The 24,608-nt window shown below is 48.4% G+C and overlaps 1 protein-coding gene across 1 annotated transcript in view; it reads right to left on the bottom strand.

Moving 5' to 3' along the window:
- Nucleotides 1-24,608, bottom strand: part of IGHMBP2 (immunoglobulin mu DNA binding protein 2) — a 43,730-nt gene that overhangs the window by 14,627 nt on the left and 4,495 nt on the right. Inside the window, exons 4-8 of the mRNA XM_075755655.1 lie at nt 24,291-24,388; nt 16,674-16,837; nt 16,074-16,274; nt 11,850-11,997; nt 9,333-9,507 (exon numbers count right to left, since the gene is read on the bottom strand). Of these exons, the coding sequence (XP_075611770.1) occupies nt 9,333-9,507; nt 11,850-11,997; nt 16,074-16,274; nt 16,674-16,837; nt 24,291-24,388 (786 nt within the window). The remainder of the gene's footprint in view (nt 1-9,332; nt 9,508-11,849; nt 11,998-16,073; nt 16,275-16,673; nt 16,838-24,290; nt 24,389-24,608) is intronic.

Raw genomic sequence — 24,608 nt, 5'->3', positions numbered from 1 at the left:
GAGAACAGTTCGGGAAAATTATTTCTGTCAGGGCTAAGGGGCACAGCACGCATCCAATTACCGCCGTGGGGAGCATTACATTACTACGTGGCACCACAGGGAGCATCTTGTTTGCTGTACTGGCCGGCCCTGTCACGTTAACCACAGGGCATTTGGTAAATATTACAAGAGACTGCAAATTCATTAAAACTGCAGAAGAGAAAATTGAGGGTAGATCTTTCCGAGAAGTCAAGTCTCATTAGCCCTCCTTCTTGCTAAATCACAGAATGCAGCACACGGGGGGGGAAAAAAGGGTCATAAACTCTGAACAGATGGAACTGCAGGACTTTGGAGACGGCGCTACCTTTTCAAAGGTTGCTGTAACGTTAACGAGCACTGAACACCACACAGAGGTGCAGGAGGAGGGTTGGCAGGTTTGCAATAAGGATATTGTGCTTTACACAGCAGAGGTTTCCAGCTGTGCCGCGTGTTTTGCTGCTGAGCACGAACCGCACTGAGGTTGGCCGTGAAGCCTTTACAGCTCCCCAGCCCCAGCGTTGCTGGTATGGCACAGAGGTAGAATATCAGAATCACAGAATCGTTCAGGTTGGAAAGGACCCTTAAGACCATCAAGTCCAACCATTAACCCAGCACTGCCAAGGTGACACACCACATCTCAGGAACAGCCCTGCGTGGCCAGGGAATGGGGGGGCAGAGCCACCTCTTAGGCACTCCTTGCCTGGAGCGGGACCACTGTCACCGAGATAAAACTGTTTCTGGTTCCCTCCACCCGCCGTCTCCCGACAGGCTAATGGAAAGCTGGGTACGTGCTGGGTCACCCATAGGTGCTCTGGCTCTCAGGGCCAAGAGGGCACCATGAGGCTTCAATCACCCTGAGCAGCCTCACCTGGGACCCAGACCCTCTGCCATGGGCCCCGTTTAAGCTCAGCACTGGCCCCTCAGTCTCTGCCCCAGTTATGTCCCAGCTCTGTCTCCTGGATGGAGACAGCTATGGACCTTGGATCTGTGTTGCAGGCCACTGTGACCCTGTCTTTAGCTGTATCTTCTGGACGGATCCCAGACCCACATCATGGCTTTGCTTCTAGCCCACCTCCTGGTGAGACCCCCCAGGATGGACCCTAGACCTGGTCCATAGCTTGCTGGAGCTGCTGGTGGACCCCATCGCCAGCCCTCGGCACCGCTCGCTGTGCTCAGGCCCCACGGGACTGCGTCCTCGTCGTGATGGTCTTTGCTGCTGCCGGACACTGGCTGTGTAAGTCACATCAGGTAACTCCGGGGAGAAGCGAGGGATACCGAAAGCAGATGCTCTCAGAGTCTTAAAGGGATGCAGCAGGCTTAGCAGCCGTACCCACCAAAGGTTCCTCCCTTTGCTTTTGTCCTTCACTCCCTTCCCTGGGCTCACAAGTTCCTGCACATCTAAGAGCAAGCCTGAAACTGATTTCAGGCAGAATTGGCAGGAAAACCCTGGTATTTTTTAACAACAAACATTCTAAGTGTTTCTTGTAATGATATACAATAAAGCATGGGGGAGGCATTAAACCTCCCAGCACGCCTTAGAAATAGCGCTCTTCTATACACTAACAGCACAATTTCCACCACAGGGATCTACATGAGGTTATATGTTGAATTAATGATGAGGATATTAAACTGCTTGCGAATATTTCACCTGTTAATAAATTTCCTATTATTTTACTGCTCAATTAATTCCTACAATGGTTGATTTCTATGCCAACAAAATCATAACAGCACTGAGCAAAAAGTTTTTTAAGAATCAATTGCTTTAGGGAAATTAAATTGGGATAGGAGGTTGGACAGACAGAATCACGCATCTGATGCTCCAGGGTATCTACTTTAATGTACCTAAAGTAAAGCTAGGAAAGCTAAAATTACTGAAATAAGCCCACAGCAGCCAGCACTTGCTGCTAACCTGGTTTCACCTTGCTGCACATGCAGGAAAAGGCTGTACTTTGCTCGAACGCACCTTCCCGGGGAGGGAGAGGGGTACCAGGATGGGTCCCAAGGAGGGAAGGTGAGGCCTTGCAGCTCTTCACAGCTAAGGCTTCCTCCTCCAGCTCGCGGAAGAGATGCCACACGTTAACGGTGATAGCTGTAGCCGAGTGGAACCAAACGTTTCAGGGGCTTTTGTGCCCACTGCGGTGCAAAATATTCTTTATGGGCAGGGCATGAGGAGTCACCCTGCCACATAGACATCAAGAGTGATCGTTACTAGGGGGAACAAAAGGGAAGTGTTTCCCATGGAAGGACAGAGCTGTGCCCTCACTCACGTTGTATCTTTTCTTACTCATCCTCTGGATAGGCAGGAGACGTTGGTGTGACACTGATCTCCGCCGCACACCACCCAATTTGCACAGCAAAGTCTGGAGGAGGATGCCACTGTGTTTCCCTACCTCAGGAACTCTGCGTTAAACTCCTGGATGGCAAAACCAGGCTGAGGCTGTTCTAAATGTGCAAGCATTAGCTGTCTTTTGCTTTGTGCCCTGGGCTCTTCTATCCTGGTAGAGGTTTGAGAGCTTTCACAAATAGGTAAAGTTGTAGTAAGTGAGGCTGTGCAGAAGTCCTCCTTTCTCCAGACACTCTGGATTTTTTTAATCCTTGCAAATATGATGGAGGAGGGTAGCTTGTTCTTGCCAGCTGTGGAGGATGCCAAAGAAACCCAAGGCCTGATACTTGCTCTTCAGTGACAACGTGAAAGCAAATCCATTTGGACCTGATGTGCGAATCAGCAAATTACTGAGCGCAGAGGACGAGCACATGGATTTGGGATGATGGAGAGATCCAGACTGACCGCTAACAAACAAGACAGCAAAATATTCCTACGCTTGTCTAAGAAACCAGTTGAGAGCAAGAGGTCTGATAAGTATCTGAAGAGTGTAAAAACAAATTAATAAATCAAAGCCCTGACATGGAGACAAATAATTAGGATGTCAGAAAAGGATGGAATGAGGACTAAAATGAAAACAAGGAAAACAACTGTTCCTGTTGGACAGTAGAAAGTTTTCTGGCATTGAGATGCCCCTGGGATGGGCCAAAACCCAGCAGGAGGCTTCAAGCTGATGTCCACGGGCTTTGGAGCGGGCTGCCGAGAGGGGAACAGCTGGGACTGGCATTGGCCGTCACTGGGAGGTCTTTCAGAGAAATGTGCCCCGATGGACAGGAGCTAGGTGAGTGTGTAGAGTAAGGTGCCTGTGTGGGTGCCCTCTGCATCCTGAGATAACTCGGGTATGTCAAAAAGCCAGAAAGAGGAGCACCCTTCAGACTCCCCACCAAAACTCCCTTGGCCTCAAGTGGAAAAAAGCCTGATGACAACAAGTGATAAAGGCTGAATCCATGGAGGAAAAAGCAGATCCCAAGAAGGTAGTTATACCAGACAGGGCCCGGCTCCTCGAGTTGAGCACAAGCTGTGTGGAAGCCTGGCTGTCTGATGGCACTGGCCGTACGGCTCCTACAAAGGACCAAAGTATTCCCGTTTAACAGAGGCTCCCTGCTAAAGCAGGACTGACTTCACATACTGTAGTAACAGACGACCCTTCTGTCAGCCCAGATTCATCCCGGCTAACTTTAGACCCTTCACTGAGGTCCCAAAAATAGGGGTCCACACACTTCAGGTCTGCTGTCATCAATGGAGGAGAAGGGGAAGGTGGGTGGAAGGGTTTGAGTCCTCTGCATGAATCATCCCTGGAAATAGCTTAGCGTTTTCCATTAACCGCAGAGGAGCTGGCAGGCGATTCGGTGCCTTAACTAGATCTCTGGAAGTACCTAACAAGATGGAGATAGAAGGAATCTGCCTTTGTGCTGCATCTCACAGCCTGAGGGACTGTGAAAAGTGCAAAGCAGTGCTCTCCAGCGTCTGCTCTATTTGTATCATGCAGGGGGACGGTGCTCTAAAGAGCAAAGTTGCATTATATGCCCCGTTCGATAAAGCAAATGCTTTTACTGGGGCAGCAATTAAAAACAAGGCCAGAGTTCAGATCTGTAAGGAAAAGAGCTAGTAATTTTTTACAGCATTTATCTGAAAAGTAATTGGATTTCTCAAAATAAGTTGTTCTAATTGATCAAAATTCATTAGCTTTTGCATTTCGTTAGGAGGCTGCAGCTGGACCTCACTGCACATCATCTCCATCGCAAGCTGGCTGGGGGTTCACTAGACAACAGCAGAGCTTGGAAGACAGAAACTCTTTTCTTGCAGCACTAGGCAGTTTTGCTTTCTACCAGGATAACACGTTTTATCCCAGGTTGTTTCTATGGAACAAACACCCTGCACTGTGCTATTTAAACCCTTTGCATATTCGACTGGTGTGCCCAAGAGCCCTCTGCTCTACAGAGCCAGCAGAGTTGAGGGACACGCTGGTAATCTGGAAAGAGGAGTGGGAAATTTTGCTATTCCCAGAGGCGAGGACTAGAGAGGAAGACTCCAGATCCGTGCCTGCCTGATGAGCACCCACTCGAATTTCTGTACGTGCAGCCAATACCTACCAGTGTGCCCATCTGCAGTTAACACCGGGGGGCTGCTACTAAGGGCTCCCACTGAGATGAAAGGTAAAGCCGTAAATAGCTCAATGAGCTTCATTTTCCACTTGTTCTCCTGCATTCTCAGTCTTCCAGCAGTCGGCCACCTGAGCAATGGGCAAAGCTTGAAAATACCCAATTTTGAATAATTTTACTTAACAAGATGTCCGCCTTTAGAAGTGAGGGGAAAGATAGGAAAGACGGACTCTCAGGCAAACACCCGGCTGGGGTTCAAGACATCTTGCTCAGTCCTAGAAGCCCCCAAAGGTTTCCTGTATGATGTGGAATGAAATGAGGAGAGTAATCCTTCCTCCTCCTTCATGCTCTTTATTCACATCACAACAGGGACTGTCTCTCATTAGATACAACAGGCTATTAGCTGGAATCTTCCAGCGCTAAACTAACATACTTCAATAATAAAGCCAGAAAGCTGGGTTTTCTCCAGTTGCCTCCTGTGTGGCCACGACTCTGAGCTCATATGATGGCTTTCCCCTGAGTGCAAGAGCAAACTCAGGTCCCGCTTTGTTACCTATTTTTATGGAGCTGAAGCCTTCCCAGACTTTCACACTTTGACGGATTTGCTTCACGTCAGCTAATAGGTGTCGAGACTTACTCGGGGAACTGAGAGAGGACCGGCTGGCACAGCAGCAGCATCGTAGCAGCTCTGCCTTTAAACCAGAGAGACTTGCCTGGAGAGCGGCAGCATTTGAGAGCACAGCCCCTAATGCTTCCAAGTAAGCTGAAGTCAGCTTGGCTCTTTGCACTTTATCTTCCAAAAGGCAAGTGTCTGTGAGGCTGAGCTCAGGTGACTGGTGCCTTGTCTGACCAGCACCTGGGTCATGGACCTGCTGATGCCTTGGGCAATAATTCTGTTTCATGTAGCAAGTTTTTCAAATCATAATTTACTGGTAAGCCAGGCTAAGATATAGATCTGTTAACACTATTGATTCAGACACACATCCTCTCTGCTCTATTTTAAATCTATTGAACTTTAGGAAGGGCACAGAGTGACACAGTGTTTAAACATCCCTAAGGTTTCTCATCCAAGAGTGACTACCCCACAAGAGATGGGAGCTGACCTAAAACTGACTTCCCTGCACAGTTGGTGACCCTGCCACGGTTGAAGAGCCAGAAGATCTGACTTCTGCCCACACTCTCTCTTCATTTTACAAAGGCCAGTTCTGTGTGCAGCTGGGATTTTAAAAACATGGAAAGAAAACATGCAAAATGCACAAGAAAACTGTCAAGCTCCTTTTAAAGAAAAACAATGGGAACAGCAAGGACAAAGAGCTTGGTCCAGGTCATACCCATAGGATCTAAGGAGCAAGCCAGTGTTTCTGCTGGACACAGAGGACATTATGATCACCCGTGACCACAGGAGAGATGCAAACTAGTGGCAGCTTTCCACTGCAAAGCCAAATGAACTCAAAACAGGCACAGAAAAGCACAACTCCTCAAGCAGGGCCCTGAAGAGATCCAGGAGATCCCCAGCAGATGGGGCCTACCAGTGAGGAGCTTTTTGCTGTTGACTCCACGATGCAGCACCAGCAAGGCTCCTGGCATCAGTCATCGTGACAGAGCAGAAGAAAGCAGCTGGGCAGGTGGCGTAACACTTTTGGAGCACTTCTGAAGAAAATCTGCTTCATTTCAAAGAGAGGCCAAAACTGCCATCAGTTAAGCGTTTCGCCTGTTCACCCAGAGTAACAGAGTTGGTATTTCTACTATGCTTTGCCCTTAATCTGACGGTCTTGGGAAAAATAAGTCTTTAGGCTCTGTTCCTGGGGCTGGGCAGCCCTGTCTGCCTCGCAAGCACGTAGCTGCTGTCTTGGGAGCACAGTGACTGGTGAGCGTTTTCCTCCACCTAAAGCTTCTGATCATGTAAATCAGCATTGCTGTGGCAGGAGCCTGAGATAAGAACAAGCGCACTTCCACAAGCAGCAGGACAAGCAGAGGAAGGGCATCCAACTCCCTCTTCTCCGTTTATTCGTAATTCGGAACAACTTACTGGCACAAGCAGAGAGGGGTGAAGGTCTCAAACCAGAGCCAGTGCTCAGGCTGGCAGTCAAGATGAATCCTGCTGGCCAAGGGCAGCACAAAGACTGGGGCATCGTGCAGCTACCACACAGTTTCTCTGGTGGAGAAGACGAGCCTTACGCATCACTTAAAGAAAAGAATGATAACCTTGAAATTAGAAGGGCCAAACTGCAAATTTCTTCTTGCTAGTAACCAGATACTTACTCCAAAAAAGTACCCTGCAGATCAGGCAAGGAGCTCTTCTCTACTGGGAATAGCTTTGCTATCTGACTCCAGATTAAGCCAACTCCCTACTAACATAACCAAGTGAGGCTCTAGCCCCCAACTAGCCCCTGACTGCTCCTTCCCACCCTAGGCCAGTAACATCTGTCGGCCCAGCACAGGTTACAGCCTCTCCCCAGCCTTGGCTAGCCATTTGGCTTCTGCGTGGAGGTGAAATGATTTATTCCCAGTTTGCAGGCACAGAGACACAGCCTGCAAACTCACAGTAAATAAACGGCGAGACAAGAAGGGGAGGGGGGTTCTGGATGGGCTTTTTGTGGTTCACCAGCCCAGATACCTCCGCCAGACAGTGGAGGAGTGTGCCTATCACCTGCCAAGATCAGCAAAACAAGAAGCATTTGTGCCTCTGATAACGGTAAAATGAGAAGATGACACAGTGCCTTAACATTACTTGCATCACCTCTTAGCCACCTGCTGGGAGCCGCTGCCTCCCTTGGATTTTTCATTTCCCTTGTGCAAAATTCAAGTGAGATTATAGATATGTATCTTGCTCATTTTGTTTTGGAAGCAGGAGAGAAAGTTTATGAAGTCAGCCCTATTTCTCTGCTTCTGCACAATGACAGTTCAGTAATTCCAGATCCAGAGCTAGATAAACACACACATGTCTACATTTTAAACTACTCGAAGGCTCCCCAGTACTATTTGGAGAATCCCCCTCGAAGCACAGGCAATTTACAGTAGCCACAGATCTTCTCCACAAACTAATTGTTCTTATTACACATGTTGTAGGTATCGTGAGGTTTTACAATCGCTGTGGCATGTGTGATAACACAGCATCGTGGTGGGCCAACTCCCATATTAATCTGTTAAATGAATAACCACAGAAGCAGAATCTAATAAAGGGAAGAGAAGACTTGGATTAAACTGGGGATGAGCCTGAATTCGTTCTACAGAACCTGCAGTCAGCAAAGAGTAAAGGTAAAGCAGGCCACCCTTCTTGCCAGGCGCAAGGAAACCTCATGTAGAAAAACAGATCATCTTTCTTACAAACAAACATTTTAAAGTTTATATTCAAATGCTGGTCAGTGAAACCTGAATTTGTATCTCTGTTTTGTTCACCTTCTGTTTGCTTACCATTGTAGTAGTGTGAATGGCCGATGTGATTGTTTCAAACTGGTTTTTGGACAACTTTTCTAACCACTCTGAAAATGACTTTGCGTAACAGAGAAAACAAAGAATTCAAACACAGTGCTGGTAAGCAAGCAGAATCAAAAAACCATCTCTGCTGATGACACGTCTCTCAGGAAGAACATTTTTCAAAATGTACGCCATTTTGAGTAAGCCAATAGTAGTGCACAGCTTAAGTACTCCTCCTCACTAAAGAGAAAAGCCAAAGCAAACAACGCAAGCTCAACACATTGAATTCTTTGGAGCTGGGGCGTGTTTTAGGTGACTGGGGGAAGGGTGCAGACAAGCATGCAGAAAGCAACCCTCAGTCCCACAGCAGTACCACCCAGGGCAGTACCCTCTGGTTTCACGCTGCTCTTCTGCCGTTTATGTCAGCAGCGAGTGGAAGGTCCCCACATCGTTACAAAGGCTTTACAAGCAGACCTGTTTCTTGATGCTGCAGTGCTACCTCTGACGTTCCCAGTGCGATAGATCTCCCTGAAACACCGTTCGGCAAGAGTTTCTGCCTGTTCTTCCTGCCTCGCTGCGCTCACCCTCCCTGTCTGCCCTGCTTTTTCTGCAGAGGATCCTCTCCACTGTGGGCACGCAGCTCCCAAGTAAATGTGCGACAAGGGCAAAAGGCAATCTCGAGGGAGTCTGGGACTCCAGCTGCTGGATCGTGTCCCTGATGCAGCTTAAAGGACCTCTGTGAAATGAGCACAGCAGTGTTTCAGAGGCAGGCAGCTCCCTGTCACTGAGCAAGTATTCCCACTGCAAACAGCCATGGTCTGGGACAGAATCACCTTCTGTTTCTGAGGTTTGCTTTAGCAGCTCTACCAGGTAACCCACCTAAGGTTGTTCCTACAAAACTCGATCCAATGCACGGGCTCCTGCAGGCCACGTCTCTGCTCCCACACGGATGAGAGCCTCACAGGCAAGGTACACGTGCCTTTGAGAATTCCCGGCAACTCCAGAGCAGGGCCGAAGGCTGCCTGGCAGACCGTTCTCCCCGTTTGCAAACTCAAAACCCTTGCAAGCCCGGAGCAGTTGCCCAGCAGCACTCATCAGCACAGAAGGCGACTCCAGCGCCATGCTGACCACACGCGCTTTGCTGTCATGTGGCATGGTCAGTGGCAGGTGAAATGACCAACCGTCACGTCCTCATGCAATAAGAAAGCCTGCTCAGGTGGAGCCATGTTACACTTTAAGCAGTGGCTATCAGTAAAACAGCTCTGACCTAATTCTGGCAGTGTGACAAACCCAGCTCTTGGGGTATACCAACAAACAACCCACATCCATGAAATGTCTTGACACTTGAGGCATTCAGAAGCACTTGGCTGCATAAACAACAAGAGGACCCAACACCGCGAACCGCTCCTTACTTGTGAGAGATGATGGTGGGGGGGAGCTGTTTGTGATCCCCGGCCAGGATGCACTTCCGAGCCTTCAGCAGAGGTATCCAGCAGCTGGCTTCCAGGGCCTGAGCACACTCATCTATCACCACCAGATCAAAGTGGTTTTCGGGAAGCAGCTTCAGTGGGCCATCAGAGGAAGCACCTAATCAAGGGAGAAGTGCACAGCTTAGCAGGGAAGCACAGAAGAGCAAGCAACCTGTTATTAAAACAAACCACACATGCTTTAATTGTGACTGAGGGAGGCAGGTAAAAGAATGCTTCTTTGCAGAGATTTAGAAATTCAGCTCTGTAGTCCATGCCAAATACTTACACATTTATACATACATGGCAGAATTGTTTTTGCCAATTTCTGTTTGTCCTTTTTTGCCCTGGCAGCTGGGCCCAAAAGCTTCCAAGTATCTTTGAAAACTACAGTGAAACCCAGATGACAAACAGAACAATATGCTCGAATACTTCACCCAGAGCAGGAGCAGAGCAAAAGCGCTAATGAACACGCACTTCCCTTCTGCCCTCAAACGCAAACAAAACTTCTCACCAACCAAAACGGAAAGGATGACGGGCTTGAGAGTCGCCTTGCCTGATACACCGAGGCACACCCCAGAGGGAAGGGTCAGTTGAGGCCCGACTCCTCTGCCCTGCTGACCCAGCTGTGCTAATCTCCCCTTCCTCGTGGCAGCAGGAGAAGGGAAAGCACAGGAGACTCGAATCGGACAGCCACGGCGAGGGCTGTTTTTTTTACATGTAACATCAGCCAAATAACCCTTACACAGGTCCTGCTACAATCCAGACATGAACCCATACTGATCCACACATTGATCAGAACTGTGAATTTCAGAGGCATCAAAAATACCATTGCGATTCATAAGAAAAAGGGATGCAAAAGGAGGAGAGGAGGATGAAGAAGTCAGCATGCCAGACAAGGAGATTGCTATTCACAGTGTTCACAGAAGTGGTTTTCAAAAGCTCCTGTGCTATTGCAGCACAGCTCTGAAAGCAGCTCTGATTAGGGGTGATTTTGCTTTGCCGCTCTAAATCCTGCTGCCTCTACAGCTTTACTTCAGTTCGCATCTTACAGCTTGTCAACCGAGGCACCGTGTTTTCCTTTAAAATTTTTCCAGCCTATATGAATCAACTCTGGAACAAGAGGCATATAGCTTGAGCTTGACTTTGGCAATTTTGCCATGCTGACGGTGGAAGGAAAAGAAACAAGCAGAAAGGTTCTCTCTATCTAAAAAAGACTGTACCAGCATGGCATGCAGCTGTGCAGATGGTTTTCCTCCCTTACAGCCTTGCAGCTTGACTTGAATTTATCGAACTCCCATTAACTAAAGGTCACTGGTGTCCCTGTGTGTTGCCATGATTAAATTCTCTCTCTGCTGAACCTAGCAACAGAGCAGTTTGGCTTGCATAAATAATTCTTCCCATCAAACTATGTGGTTTCAGACAAATACCAAGACCGTTTAACTGAGGAAAACACAAAATCCAACCCCCTTGTCGGTCCACCACCTTTCGCTGAAGCAGAATTGCACAGATCTCCGCACAAGCTGGCAAGCCCCGTGTCCCAGGAGAAAATCACATCTGATCAACACCATAGTGAGCACAAAATATCACTTTTACTGACAAAAGGAAACCTCTTCCTGTTTTTTCAGGCAAAGTTAAAAGAAGTGAGAGGCCAATTCCCAGCAAATAATGCACCAGAATGATTTTTCTTTCCTTTAACCTTCACACTAGTAATCTATGAATGCCCCATAAGGCTCTTTTTTGTGACCTAAAATTATTGATGTTTCCCTTCAGCAAATAATCCCTGAGCAGCCAAATCTGAAGATTACACGTGGGCCTTGGAGTATTATCCATCTGATCTGGAAAAGCACTTTAACACGTATTAACCTTTAAGCGCTGATGTTCCCCTTCGATCACAAGGGTGTTACTGTCCTGCCTGTAGAGGTGGATGTGCCTGCACGCACTGCCTGACCCGCACCCGGAACTGTTCCCTAAATCCCAAGCTGTTTACACTGCTTGGGTGACTTACAGAGCTAACCAAATACATGCAGGCTGAGCCCAGGCTATGGAAACATGTGCTGTATTCCATCAGTCATGGAAATTATCCAAGCTGGAAAGCGATTCCATGTGACTGATGAAATCAATAAGCAGATTGCACACCTCCAATAGAACTTGTTTACTCACTGAAAGCTCAGCTCCTACTCAGAACTAACAAAGATGGGCCAGGCTGGCTCACACCAAAGGCCCTTCTAGACCCGTATTCTTTGGAAAACAACAACCTCACGTGCCAGAGTGTAAGCAGGAGAATCCCACTGCGGAGGAGTTTGAGAGCTTGCGGCAAACCTGCCTGAACTCCCAGGAGCTTAGAGCAGAAAGACTAACCCTCCTTCTTATCCCGGCAGGATGCTGCATTGCAGGGCATGTGGTTTACGTGAGTCCTGGCAAGTGAGGTAGAATACCGCAAAGAAAAAGAGGATCTCGCACCTGTATTCGTAGCAAGGATAACACTGGCATGGGTAAGGGCTGCAGCCATGGCAGTTTCTTCTCGTTCCTTCAGCTCCTTTCTCAGTGCCTTAATCTCACTGAGAAAATGGCTCCGCTCTCCCTTGTCTTGAGCCTTTTTAGTTTTTGCCTATAAAATAGAAAAATCAAGATAGAACAAACTGTTTCTAGTCCTAGGGATATGTTCAGCTTCTCAAATAACCAAAGAACCTCGATACAGCACGGCTTCTGTATGTCCACCGTGATATATTGACTCATCACAATCAGCCCCACGAAACCCTGGTGTCTCCTCCCTCTCCCTGCCAGAAAGCCCCTTCCACCATCAGTGTTGCTTGAAGCATAGAGAGTATTTTTGTCTATGCAAAAGATGAACTATATCAATAAAACCCCAAGCTCTGAGCATGAAGCAGCAAAACAAGAATATCGCTGCCCATCAGACCATGAGGGAGCATCAGGAGTAACACCATCACTCAGGGTCCAGACAGCGATGTCTCAGACTTAGCTGGTCCATGTTTAAACTCCTCTGGCTGCACATTTTGATAGTCTTGAATTGTAAGCATAAAGTGTTGAAGAGTAACTCCCTGTCCTTAAATCCTCTGTTCAGCCCTTCCTGCTCTGCCCTGCGCTTTCCCAGTGCCCCAAAGATCAGCAGGGAGAAGGTCAGAGGCTTCAGTCCATCCGACGGGCGAGACCATGCACCAGCCAAAGCATCTGGGTGCAGAGCAGGGAGTAATATGTAATGGTGATTAGGTTTAATGGGAAGAAGGTCTTGTGCCTTTGCTGGGTGAGGAACTGGGACTTCCTATCTCATTCTGCTCCGTTGCTCGGGGGAAGCAGGCACCCTCTGGCTCCAAGTGACCTTGAAGCAGGAGGGCTCCCCAAGTTCACTGCACCATGTCCAGCCAAAGCAGCAGCTTTGCATTTTTACAAAGGTGTCTCTGAGTTGCTGTAAGTGAGTCAGAGCAATATCTAGACAGCTCATGGCTTTTTTTAGCAATGCCTATTAAATATATCTGACACATCAAATCATTGCCACTGGTTGCTAGCGCTTCCCCAGCTACAGCCCAGCAGCTATGAGACAACAGCCGAGCTATCGTTCACTGCAAGTCACCCTGGGAAAGCTACCCACACTCTCAGATGGGAATTTGGATTATTGCCTTGGAGGCAAGGCTGATGACTTGAGAAAGCTGAAAAAGCTGCAGACAGAAGCTTTGATAAGCAGCCAAACCAATAAGACCTGATGGTTCCTATAATCAGCCTCTGTACAGATGGATTCTCCAGTGTGTACCATGGTTCAGCTCATAGTGCAGCCTTTCCCCTAGGAACGACATTCACGTGCCTCACTCCTCTACTCAGCCTCCTGTTTTGGTTAAACTTGTAGGTATTTAATACCTGTGAGACCTCTACATGTCTGTCAAGTACAGCCAAAATTGGCTGACGGGCTCAGAAGTTACAGGGGAGGGATCACAGGCAGATACGCAGATATCGTGATCACACAGGAGTCTTTTCCCAGCTCGATCTAAAAGGCCAGGGTGGGTGCCAGGCCTGATACTCATTGAGCTGAAGGGACAAAGCAGATCAGCATCCACTTCCTCTCTGCGAGAAACAGAGGAAGATTAGAGAGCAAAACTGATGGTGCCGGTAGGGCAAAGTTTAATGTCTGTTCTGCTAAAAAGATCTAGTTAGTACATTAACAACAGCAACTGTTCCCTGACGTCGGCTGGTGACGTTAAGATCCAAACACCCGACTGACTCTGGGCTCTGAAAGCAGCTGAGGGAGCAGAGCCCGGTCAGGGTAAGAGCACAGGTCGAGGCAGCCACAGGGCCGGTGCCTGGCACACCGTGAGCCTGGATCCCCAACTCCTCGTTAGGGCTCTGGGGGTGCCAGCAGGCTCTAATTGTCCTGGCCTGCCTCCTTTGGGCCCCACCCACCCACTCATTGGTCTGGGAGCTGCATTTAAGGGCCAGACCTTGCTCCTGCCTTGAGCTATATGCTTTGTGTCCTGGGTCTGGCTTTCTCCCTGGGTTGATTGCCTCTTCCTCCCTGCTCCAGACCTGTCTGGTGCTCTGGACTGCTGGCTGACCCTGCTCTGCATCGCTGGACCTGAGCTGCCTTTCCTGCTGTGGGGCTGCACCCTTGTTGCTGCAAAAGAGCACCCAGAAGCTGATGGCCTGGAAAGCTGGAAGTCTGAACAGGTGAGGGAAGGAGACACAAAGGGGTAGAAAGTTTGCAAAGAGAGTGTGGGTTTTCATTTATATTGCTAGTTCTTCCGTGGGTGGGGAGAGTGGTGAAGGAAAGCAGTGAGAAGAACCAAAATGTGGAGTGGACAAAGGAAGAAATTATTACAAGGCAAGCAGGGGAGAAACTGGGGCAAGCTGAGGGAAAGGTGGGCCAGGACCTCAGAGGTGAGCTCTGCAGCCCAGAGAGGAAGAGATGCTGATGAGTCAGAAGCACCTTCTGTGACAGACCCGATTGGGGCAGCCCAAAGTATTGCTATGCAGGCTGAACTGCAGCAGTATGTTAGCTCCTGGGACTTGTTTGGTATGTCAGGGCAGAACAAGCCTTGGTGGCCAGTTCCTACCTCCCATCGCTGGCTACTCCCTCCTCTAGGGAGGAAGCAGATGGAGACCTTAGTGCTGAAGCTTTGCTTTCTCCCTAACTTCCCTTTTGCTATGGAAAATCAACAGTGAAATAAAACCTGCTCTTGCTTTTCAAAATGCCTCCCAAGAATAGGAAAGGGAAAATTAACCACTGGTGACAAAGAGGCAAAATGAATTAAGAAGTAAAAAAGACTCAGTGTAGAGCTGTGAGTACAACCAGGCCTCCATCCCAGCAGATCAGTACATCCCCTTTTGTGAACTCAGCTACAAGGGCTTTACCCAGCCCTCAGGTGCCCTCTCCTTCCTTTACATCATGTGCAACAACTTGCCTGCCAAATGACCTCCCCAGCTGCTCAGCAACAAACACTGGGTGATGCATGACCCTCTTTGGGGGAATGAGCTGCTGCCATAGTGGTGGCTGCAGCTCATGGAGCTGAAAGCAGCCATGTCTGGTCTGCATAATTTAAAAAAGTAAACGTGCAGTGCTTTACAAAGGGCAGGGCAACGGACTTGGGCAACTGAGACACAGTACGTGTGCAGGGGTATGAAGATGCCCCCCTGCCTCTGATCAAGACAGGATCTCTGTTGAGCTGGATACATCTGCAAAAAGACTCCTGGACAATAATGCCACCAGAAAGGGGAGGAAAAAACCTAATTAGTATCAAAACCTATCATCTCAAGTAAGAGCTACTTTGTAAATTAAGTTTAGGAAAATTAGGTTGTGAAAGAAGAACTTAAGGATGCATTTTTATAGTGTACTCTGCTTTCTACTTGAGGTGGCTGAGAGTGGGAGGGAGTGTCAGGACAGTCAGACATCTCGTTAGAGAAACATTCATATCATTAATTCATTTCCTCACTCTCTGGTGAAGAGGACTGCATCAACAATGTCAGACAGATAATCTGGAGAGCAGGGCACTGCAGCATCTCCCCATGCAGCAGTAATAACTGATTTTGCCACCTCAATGAGGAATTTGGGTAGGAGGAGTTTGCCCTCAGCACCTGCAGCAGATGAAGAGGAGCACTGGTGTGGCAGGTCAGCAAGGGGGCTCAGGCCCTGGTGAAGAGGCGCTCTTTTTGGCCTGGAAGCCTTCCTCACCTCTAAAACTGGCAGGCCTGCACCCCAGTTCCTCCCTTCCAAGGCCAGGCAAATTCCTCCCAGTTGGAGTAAGTGGGATGAATCCAGGCCATATGCATCTCCTACTGTCACTCCACGGCACTATGCTGTTTTTACCTTTCCTCTCCCCTGAAGTGGCCTTTCTGCTGCTGACTGACCAGAGAGGCTCACACCCAGCAGTGTTTCACCCCTGCCTGTACACGGTGAGATCCAGACTGGGAGCATTGCTGTGGGCTCGCGGTGCCCTGAACCCACAAACGCTAGGTTCAGCCGTGGCTCACGTTGGGACTAGTCACTGTGACTTGCCTCTACCCACTGATTTTGGGGCAGCCCAGAGCACCTGGCTATCTCCTAAGAACATGCAAGAAGTGGCAGAGTTGTTCTTTAGTTTTAGGGACAGAGTAGCTTGCCTGGCTAGCAGATCAGATATGGCTAACCTAGAGAGCTGGCATTCGGGTACCATACGTGAGGCGTGTTGCAGGGATACATACAAAGGCCTGGTCGATGTCCTTCCTGATATCTGCCACTATCTGGGCGCTGTCACCACGGGCCAAGACTGCATCCAAGGAATGCTGCTGGATGGGCTCCAGCAGGCGAGCAGGGTGCCCGAGCCGCAGGATGCGGGCTTTGTAGCCAGCCAGCCTTTCCACCAGGTTATCCACTGCAACGTTGGAAGGGGCGCAGCACAGGACCTGCAAGGGAGAAACCAAGTGCTTGTTACTGCTGAGGACAGCAGAACACTGGAGCAACAGTGTCCGAGCAGGAAGATGCTCAGCAGGGAGAGGGAGACCAACACATCTATTGGGAAGAAACCACTGACATGTCCCCAGCCTCCAGACACCAAAGGCAATTCTCCCCTTGCTTTGAAGCACTAGGGCAGGATCTTCAATAAATAGCAAACCTGAGCATTAAAGCTTCTATTTGCACCCAGTTTCGGCTGGTAGGGGAAACTCCCTGGTCCTTGCAGGGCAACTCTCACTCTGCTGTAGCACAGCTGCTGCCGAATCTGCTCCAGCTGCCACGAAGCCCAGTGAGTTTGCAAAATAAACCAAAGTGAGCACTGTCACTCCAGTCCTGCCACTTGTACTCACTTTCAGGCCTTGCTGTACAGCTTGCAAGATGATCTCCACTAGAGTTGTGGTCTTCCCTGTGCCAGGTGGTCCATGGACAATGGCAAGCTCCCTCTGTGCCAGTGAGAAGGAGACGGCCTCCTTCTGCGAAGCATCCAGTGAGTTGTTGTAAAGCTTTAGAGGTGCTGGGGAGACAGCAGGAGATTCACTTGGAGCTCAGGGCTAATGTGGGTGCTTGCTGAGAAGCACAAATGCATGAACACAAATAAGAAGGTCTCAGTAGCTGACCCAAATTAAACTGATAATGAGAACAACCTTCCTGGGGAGGCAGGTATACTGTGTACCACCTTGGTGGCTAAAAGAGCCCAGACTGGTAAAAGTAAGGCTTGTTATGCTTTCAAATTGAACAGGCTGCCCACCCTGCAGCTGTGTCTTCCCCCTTCTTTCTCCTACCCCGCTATTTTGCAGAAGAAGCAAGCATTCAGTTGTGAACACAGCTAGTGTGCATCGGAACCCTCCAGCATTTACAGCCGTTTACTTGCTATAATATTAAACATGTACAATCTCCTGGGTGTGGAAGGGGCTCTGGGCTTATTTTGAAGGTCAGCCAGCATATTTAGTAAACCTTCAATAAAAAGGGGGGAGGAAGTAGTTGATCTTGCAAACAAATCGCTCCCATTCCAGTTAACAAACGCAATACAGCGCTAGCAGAAAAGCAGCGGAAAAACCTACAGCGTCTGTGGGGAGAAAAGAGCAGTCCTGTATTGTTCAACAATGACTGAAAAGGAAGGCAGGAAAATGATACAAACTGGCAATATAAATGATGAAAACTAAAATTAGTTTGGGCTTTAATGATCAGAAAGGAAAAAAGGGAAAAGGATATGCAAATTGCATTACAAGAGAATTGGTTTCACTGCAGAAGACTGAATGCTCACAAGCTGCTTTTTACTTCCCAGATTTATCCAATTTAAACCCATATTTATTCTCATCCCCCATAATCCTGCTGCTAATCTTCTTGTTCATTATGGAAGTTAATTACAGCAGAGATGATGACTCATTACACTGAGGTTTACTGAAAATAATGTTCCCGTGAAAGCTTATGTAAGATAAATTGCTGGGCATTGTTCCCTGTGGGGCATCGTGTGTTTTATCTCTACCTTTGCATTAAGGCTTTGATTAAAAGCATGGAAGTTTCTTCTGGTTTTAGGCAGGTTAACTTGTGTGCAACTCCCAGGTAACCTCTGGCACTGACTTCTGAAGCAGCACAGCTAAATGGGGTGTCGGGGTTAAACAAATGACATTTGTTAAAGATGCTTGGCGAGGAAGAGAGAAACAGGACTAGCGGTACTTTTTCCTGTTGACCTGCCTCTCACTTTATACACAATTTTGGAGTTAGTGTGCTAATGACTAAGAGAAGGCTAGGAAGCATCCCATGGGCTGGGGAAAAAGAAAGAATAGCTTAAAAGCTGAAAGGCATTTCCCACAATGAGGAACAGCCGGGACGTAGGAGTCATTGATATTTCCTTGCTCAAGGAATGAGATCAGAAACAGGCTTCTCCACACACACGCACCCCCTCTTCCCTTATAATCGCATGCTGCCAAAAGTTGCTGTGTGGGCAGGCTGGGAAATGTGCCTCTGGCTGGGCACGGTGGTGAGGAGGAGCACAGAGCCTTTGGAGGGATGCTGCGGCTCCTCCGAACTCTGCTCCAGCCACCGGCTGGGCTCCAAGTAGGCTTGCCTGAAGAAGTGCAGCGTACCTGCTCGGCAGGGCGGGCCCAAGAGCTCTTCACAGGCAATCAGTGTAGAACTAGCCCAGGTGCTCCCAGAAGATGCCCATTAACCCAGCTCTGGCCCTGTGGCACCACCTCTGTGTTGCTGCCTGCTGCTCTGCCTGAGATTGTCCATCTCAGCCCCCGACGCAGACCGTGGAGAGGACGAGTGTAAATCGGCGTCCTTGGGCCTGGCAGGGATGGCTCTCGCTGGTGGTCAGGTAATTCAGCCCCTGATGTACAGCTTGATTTAGGAGTGTAGCACTGGAAAAATAAATCACCTTGGCCATCATGGTTGGTCCTCCAACAACGTTTCCAGGAACTGAGGCACTTCTGAGCTGCTGGTACTGTGCAGAGGTGAAGCAGGTTGGAGGGTGATACTCAAGGCCAGGAAAGGGGTCTCTGCACCAAACAGAGGGGAGCAGTCCCTCCTGGGAGGAAGAGCTCAGATTATACAGAGCTGGAGGTCTCGTGTCCAAAGTATATTCCCCACCATCAGTGTGTACGGGCACCAAGAGCAAACCAAACCCCATGGCCAGCTCCTCTAGAGTACAACCTAACTGCAGCTGAACACTGCTGGACAAAATCCTGGTGGGTAATTCAGCTGAAACAAGGAACTTTCCCTGCTCTCCCTGTGAAGTGTTTGGCAGCTGAGTTGTCCTGGCTGCCTAATTTTCCCCCTAGATCTCAAGGGCCTCTTCGTGGCCTCTGTGATGAGAAGAGTCAGAAAGAGAAGGAGCATTTAAGATTTTTGCAAGTGACTTGTTACATGTGCTGGGTTTGTGCCAAGAAGCCGAGTCTTTTTCTTTCTTAATAGGCATAATTGGACATAAGGCATGCCTTTTGTGCTCCACGTGAGCCAGCCAGTGTCTGGGCACAGAGATGAACACCCCCTTGCTTTTTCTAGACCAGGGCTACAGGAGAGAGCTGGTGGCTACTAGTGGTCTCACAGAATTATGCCTACAGCAAGGCACAACCTTATTTCTGACAGAAAAGGGAACGTGTCCATCCAGCAAGCAGAGCAATGCTGGCCTCTGCTGGCAAGCAAAGCCTCTATACATCCACCACAATGTATGGATGCAGAGGTCCCTGCATATATGCTGTCAGCAGGGAAGGGTTTCTTCTAGGACATTTCTGGTGTGAAAGCTCTGAATGCTTCTGGGCCATGAGTGCAGGTTAAAATGGAAGGGAGCCAAGCAGAGCACTTCCTATGGATGGGCTTCTGGGGTTTGCTTCCCAGAGAGTCTGACGAGAGCAGAAATCCCATTCAGTTCAGTGTTTGCCTTTAGAAGGCCTATCCTCCCACTTGGTACCTTTCTGGAGGCAGCAAGGCAAGGGTTGGAAATGCCCTTAGTTCCACTGGTAGCTACAGATCCCATCTGCCCACTCATGATACCTTCGTGTGCTCCTTTCAACCAGTCCATAGGTTATTCTTCCCACAGCCTGTCTAGTGCTTTTGTGTTACGCGAAGGATATTTATTCTGAGTTGCGTTTTTAAGTGTCTTGAAAGGACTTGGGCTTTGTGCAGTGCTATAGGTAACGCCTCAACCTATGTGCAATCCCAGCAGCTCAGGAGATGAAAAGCACAGATTCAGTGCACGACTTCAGAGAATACAATCCTTCTGGCCGTGCAAGGGGGGTGTGAGAGCGCACTGACTTTTTGTGCTCTCCAGTAGCACTTCAGCTCTGCCCTCCGTGTAGGATGGAAACCCCAGCATCTTGCAGGAGCAACGGTGTGAGAACCTGCTAGCTGTGAGATTTCCTCTTGCCTGTAGAGACCATGGGATGAGGCTGCTGGTACAAACGAACTTCAGGTTTCTCAGGGTCAAAAGCCTGATGTTTTTTTTTTTTCCCTAGTTACTGACAACCATCTTATGCAAGCCCACTCCCAAAAATGTGCTCCAGGATGTTGTTCCAGCAGGAGTTATGCCTGTACTTGTTACTACTGGGAGGGATTCATCCCCTGAGTAGTGAGCAGGATTTCCTGACACTGTGGGAAAGAGCTGTGTCCAAATCAGCACTGTAGCAGCAACTCTGTGAAGTCATCAGAAGTCAGGTAAAAAATTGTTGCACTAAATTGTTTTTGTCATTATTACCTTTCTGTGCATACTGACGGTTTTTAGTAAGCCAATATTGTGCACTGGTCAGACACCAGCAGCCACTAACCACTTCAAAACCATGTTTCTGTTGGCTTTCTCAGACTCCTTGTCAACCTAATCACTCGGTGACTGGATTCAGGCACCCTCCTGGGATGACACAGACTTTAACATAGATCCTCCAGGCACAACACTTGGCAGCCTGCTCTCCCGAGATAACCCAGGCAGCTGCGATCCAGTCATGAGAAGATCACAATGCAGCACAGCAAAAAATAAACAACTAAAAGCTGTTTACCAGACAGGCCACAAAGCTAATGCAGCTCTATTTGGGTACACCCTACAGAGAGCCAGTATAACCAGTCTTTTGGGGAAAAAAAAATAATCGAACCCAGATGCTTTTCCCTTTTCCCTCCAGGTTACAAGGCTCCATGTTGGGAAACAGCCACCAGCAGAAAGCACCAGCGGAGCAGAGAATGGCATCGAGACTCAACTAGCTTTGCTGCCGGAGAGAACTGCATCTCACATCTTTTGGTGGTACCAGTGAGTGTTCTGCGTTCCAGCTCTGCACTGTGTGCTATAGCCTGGGTACCCTACCGCCCGCTTTCCCGGAGGGCATGAGGCTCACACAGACTCACTGTCTACCTGCTGCCCTTCCAGTTCACACCCCCATAACGCTTCAACCTGCTGACCACTTTCTAACCAATTTGATATCAAGCCCCTACGTGCTTTATGAAAACGCACAGTGGTATCAGAACCCAACTAAAAGCCTCAAGACTCCCGTGCTTGAAAAATGAGGCTTCTAATTTTTTCCTCATACTTAGAAAGCTGGATTTAGGATTCTGCTGCTGCACATATCGCTTCCTGGAGCCTATGTTGGCCTTGGGAGAACACCCGTGAACATCCAGGCATAGAGCTGGTGCTTATGATTTCCACTGACTCTTCTACTTCTCGATCTCCTTGTAATTTGGTTCTTCCCCGTCATTTGTACAGAACAGCGACAAATGCTCCCCCTGTAGGTATGGATCTCATCTGCTCTGGGCCTTCCACTCCTCTTCCTGCACAAGTGTCAGTGCTAGTTCTTTCTCTGGGCAGGTGTTTATATGGTCTCACTCCTAGCCCTGGCTTTCTGGGCTTCTGACTGAAGTGGAGCTTATTGCATCCTGGGAGGGCGTTGTTAATATAGATGTGTGTCCAGAGAGCCGGTTTTGATATGTACAGAATTTACTAACCCTGAGACTCCTGATGAGTTTGCTTGAAATCAGATAATGGATGGGATGAGACAGATACAGGAAAACATCTCCCTGAGAAACCAGACTAAAAGATGCTTGGCCATGAAAGGAGATACAGTTCGAAATACTGTGAGGTTTTTCCATTCCTCTGTGTTGGAGCACGCACCTGGGAAATACTTGCTGCCTTCTGCAGACAGTCCGCACGACTGCGAGTTTCTATACTATTTGCAGAGACACACCCCTGTGTCCTAAAGTGTACGGGACACCTGGGAACTGCATGTCCCATCGTGTAAGTATGAGACGGGATTTACCCAGGCAGCTGCTGAGTGCCCTCCTCTTCACCTCATGGAGGCTGGCAGTTCAAGGCACCTTGCAGGACCTATTTAAAGTTAAAGTCATTATTATTTAATTCCTGGCTAGTATAACATCTTTCTAGTTGGGGAGAAAGAAGCTATGCATTGAGGAGGTAAATGGAAGGCCTTTCCTCCCTACCAGAGCATTTTGCTGTTCTCAGGTGATATGCTGCCTTCTCATATTGCATCTCCTCTTTCTACTGGGGCTGAATGTTTCTATCAATCAATATTCTCAGCGCTGGGGAGATGTAAAATTCATCTCTGCTTAGTTTGGCACACCTGAGCAATTTGGTGAAAAGGAATTTTTCTTCATTAGATGCAGTTCTGCTATCACAAGGAAAAAGCAGAGTTGAAGCTGCTAAGAAAGTTAGTTCATTAAAATTTAATTATTTTATCTAATATTAAAAACCTGTGTACACCAAGGTCCCTAGGTAGCCAGAAGGCTAAGAGGTTTGATTGGGACTAAGCTCAGCACTTAGAACTACAGTCATATGCCTCACTAACGTTAATTCTTCATCCTTAGCATACTGTTATCGGAAGCCTAGCCTGAAGGTACGCTGCAGGGGAACAGGAGTGCACGTGGAAGAGGCAAACCACTGGGGACAACCAAAGACGGGAACCAAAGTAAGAGAAAAGCTGCAAGAGCAAGCACCGAGCACAAGGAGCCGCGGTGGGGAGGACCCTGGCTGGCAAGGAACCAGGCAGGGATGGATGGTGTCACCCCAGCGTGCTGCTCAGCCGAGAGGAGAGACTGAGCTCTCTACATGGCTGAGAGTGACTGCTACCTGATCCTGCTAGGCACCTTAACCACCCTCTGCCTTCACTCCCCAATTTCTGCAGCCCACATGATATTTCCCTTCTGTCAAGGGATAATATCCATTAGTAGTTGCCGAGCACTCAGATATTCTGCTGATCAGAGGCTTTGGTTTCCCTCTGGTTTCTCTGAAAGGGTAAGCCGTGTAATTTCATCTTTCATTTTTCCAAAGACTCACATCAAAAAAGATCTGAGTAAAAGGGGATTCTACTTATATGCAATTTTTTTGACAGCTGTTGGTAAAACCAAGCTGTCTGGTTTTAAGTATTTGATGAAACCAAAGCAGCCTGCACATCTCCAACTTGACTGAACACAATCAGAAGGCTGTAAAAATAAAAATACAAGTGTTCCCATGCTGTTTCGAAGTGCAGTAGTTCCACAGTCACTTAATTCCCATGAAAGCAGACTTATTGGATTTTCAATACAGAAGCAGCGCTGGCAGTTTCTGATCTTTGAAGTTTATGGATGGGATTGGGGCAGGAAGCAAATAAGAAAAGCCTCATAAACTAAATTGTGTGAATGTGTGCAAACAAATTCCCCCAACACAAATCCTGCCTGGTTTATGCCAGAATTCAGCTTTACTTGGCACATTCTGAGAAAAGTGAGCATTAGCTAGCTGAATAGTCTCTCTTCCAGTGATGAGAAGGGTCTTTACGTGAGCAAAGTGTGTCCAGTGACCCATAAACCAGTATGAAAAGTGTTCAGTGCTGCCGGTTGCAACACCACTTATTACTCAATTCAATACTTGGGTCTTTCCTGGAGCAAAGCAAACTGCATGTTTGGGGTGGATAACAACTTCACAAAGATCAGTTATTTGTGTTCCAATGGGCAATTTCAAAGAACAGGTCTTGAGCTGAGACACCACAGGCATGCCCTTGGCCGGTCAGCCCCAGGCAGGACTCAGAGGACTGGTGGAGGAGCGACGGCAGGACAGTGTGGGAAATGCCTGCACACTCATGGCTGGGGGCTCAGCTTTGTCAGCTGTGACATCAGAAGTGGTGAGCATCCTCCTAACTGGGCAGGGGCAGAGTGCAGAGTCCTTATCCTGTGGGTGGGGAACTTCAGGCTTCGCTGATTGCTCTGGAGAGTGAAGATTCCCCACCTCCTTCCCCACAATAATTTTCTGTATCTTTGCTTAAAACCTGCATGAGAGCAGCAGCATCAGCATCTGCTCTCACCGGTCCATCCAAAAGAGCTCTCCACCTGCGTAACTCTCAGCTTCACATGCTAAGGCACACTAAAACCAGCAGCAGTCTTGGTGTATGTACTTTGGCTGTGAAGGTTCAGGGGCTCTAACCCTAAAGGTGAGCAAATTTCTCTAGAAAGATCAATCCAGCATCTGCCATCTTACAGTCTTATAAAGGAAGCATCCTTACTTGTTTCACTTAATGCGCTTGGATCAGAAGAAAAGAAGAGGACATCGATCAGATCAGAGGCTGGACCACTGTGATGCTGCTTCAGTGCATTTAAAGCCCTGTCAAAGAAGAAAATAGCCAGGTTAGATGCACAGCGTGAATTCCTTCAAAGACCCCCGCACGCCTTAGGGCAGTGACAAGATTCAGGGCACAGATTCAACTCTTCCAAAGCTGAAAAATGGTACTCCACAACAGACTAATCCTATCTAACTGCTGCATTCCCCAACCCTCACACACACCCCCTTACACTGCCCAGACTTCCACTTTGAACTATGGCTC

This window comes from Balearica regulorum, chromosome 5, assembly GCF_011004875.1.
Source record: "Balearica regulorum gibbericeps isolate bBalReg1 chromosome 5, bBalReg1.pri, whole genome shotgun sequence".
Taxonomy (NCBI): domain Eukaryota; kingdom Metazoa; phylum Chordata; class Aves; order Gruiformes; family Gruidae; genus Balearica; species Balearica regulorum.
This window is presented reverse-complemented; position numbering and strand designations above follow the sequence as displayed.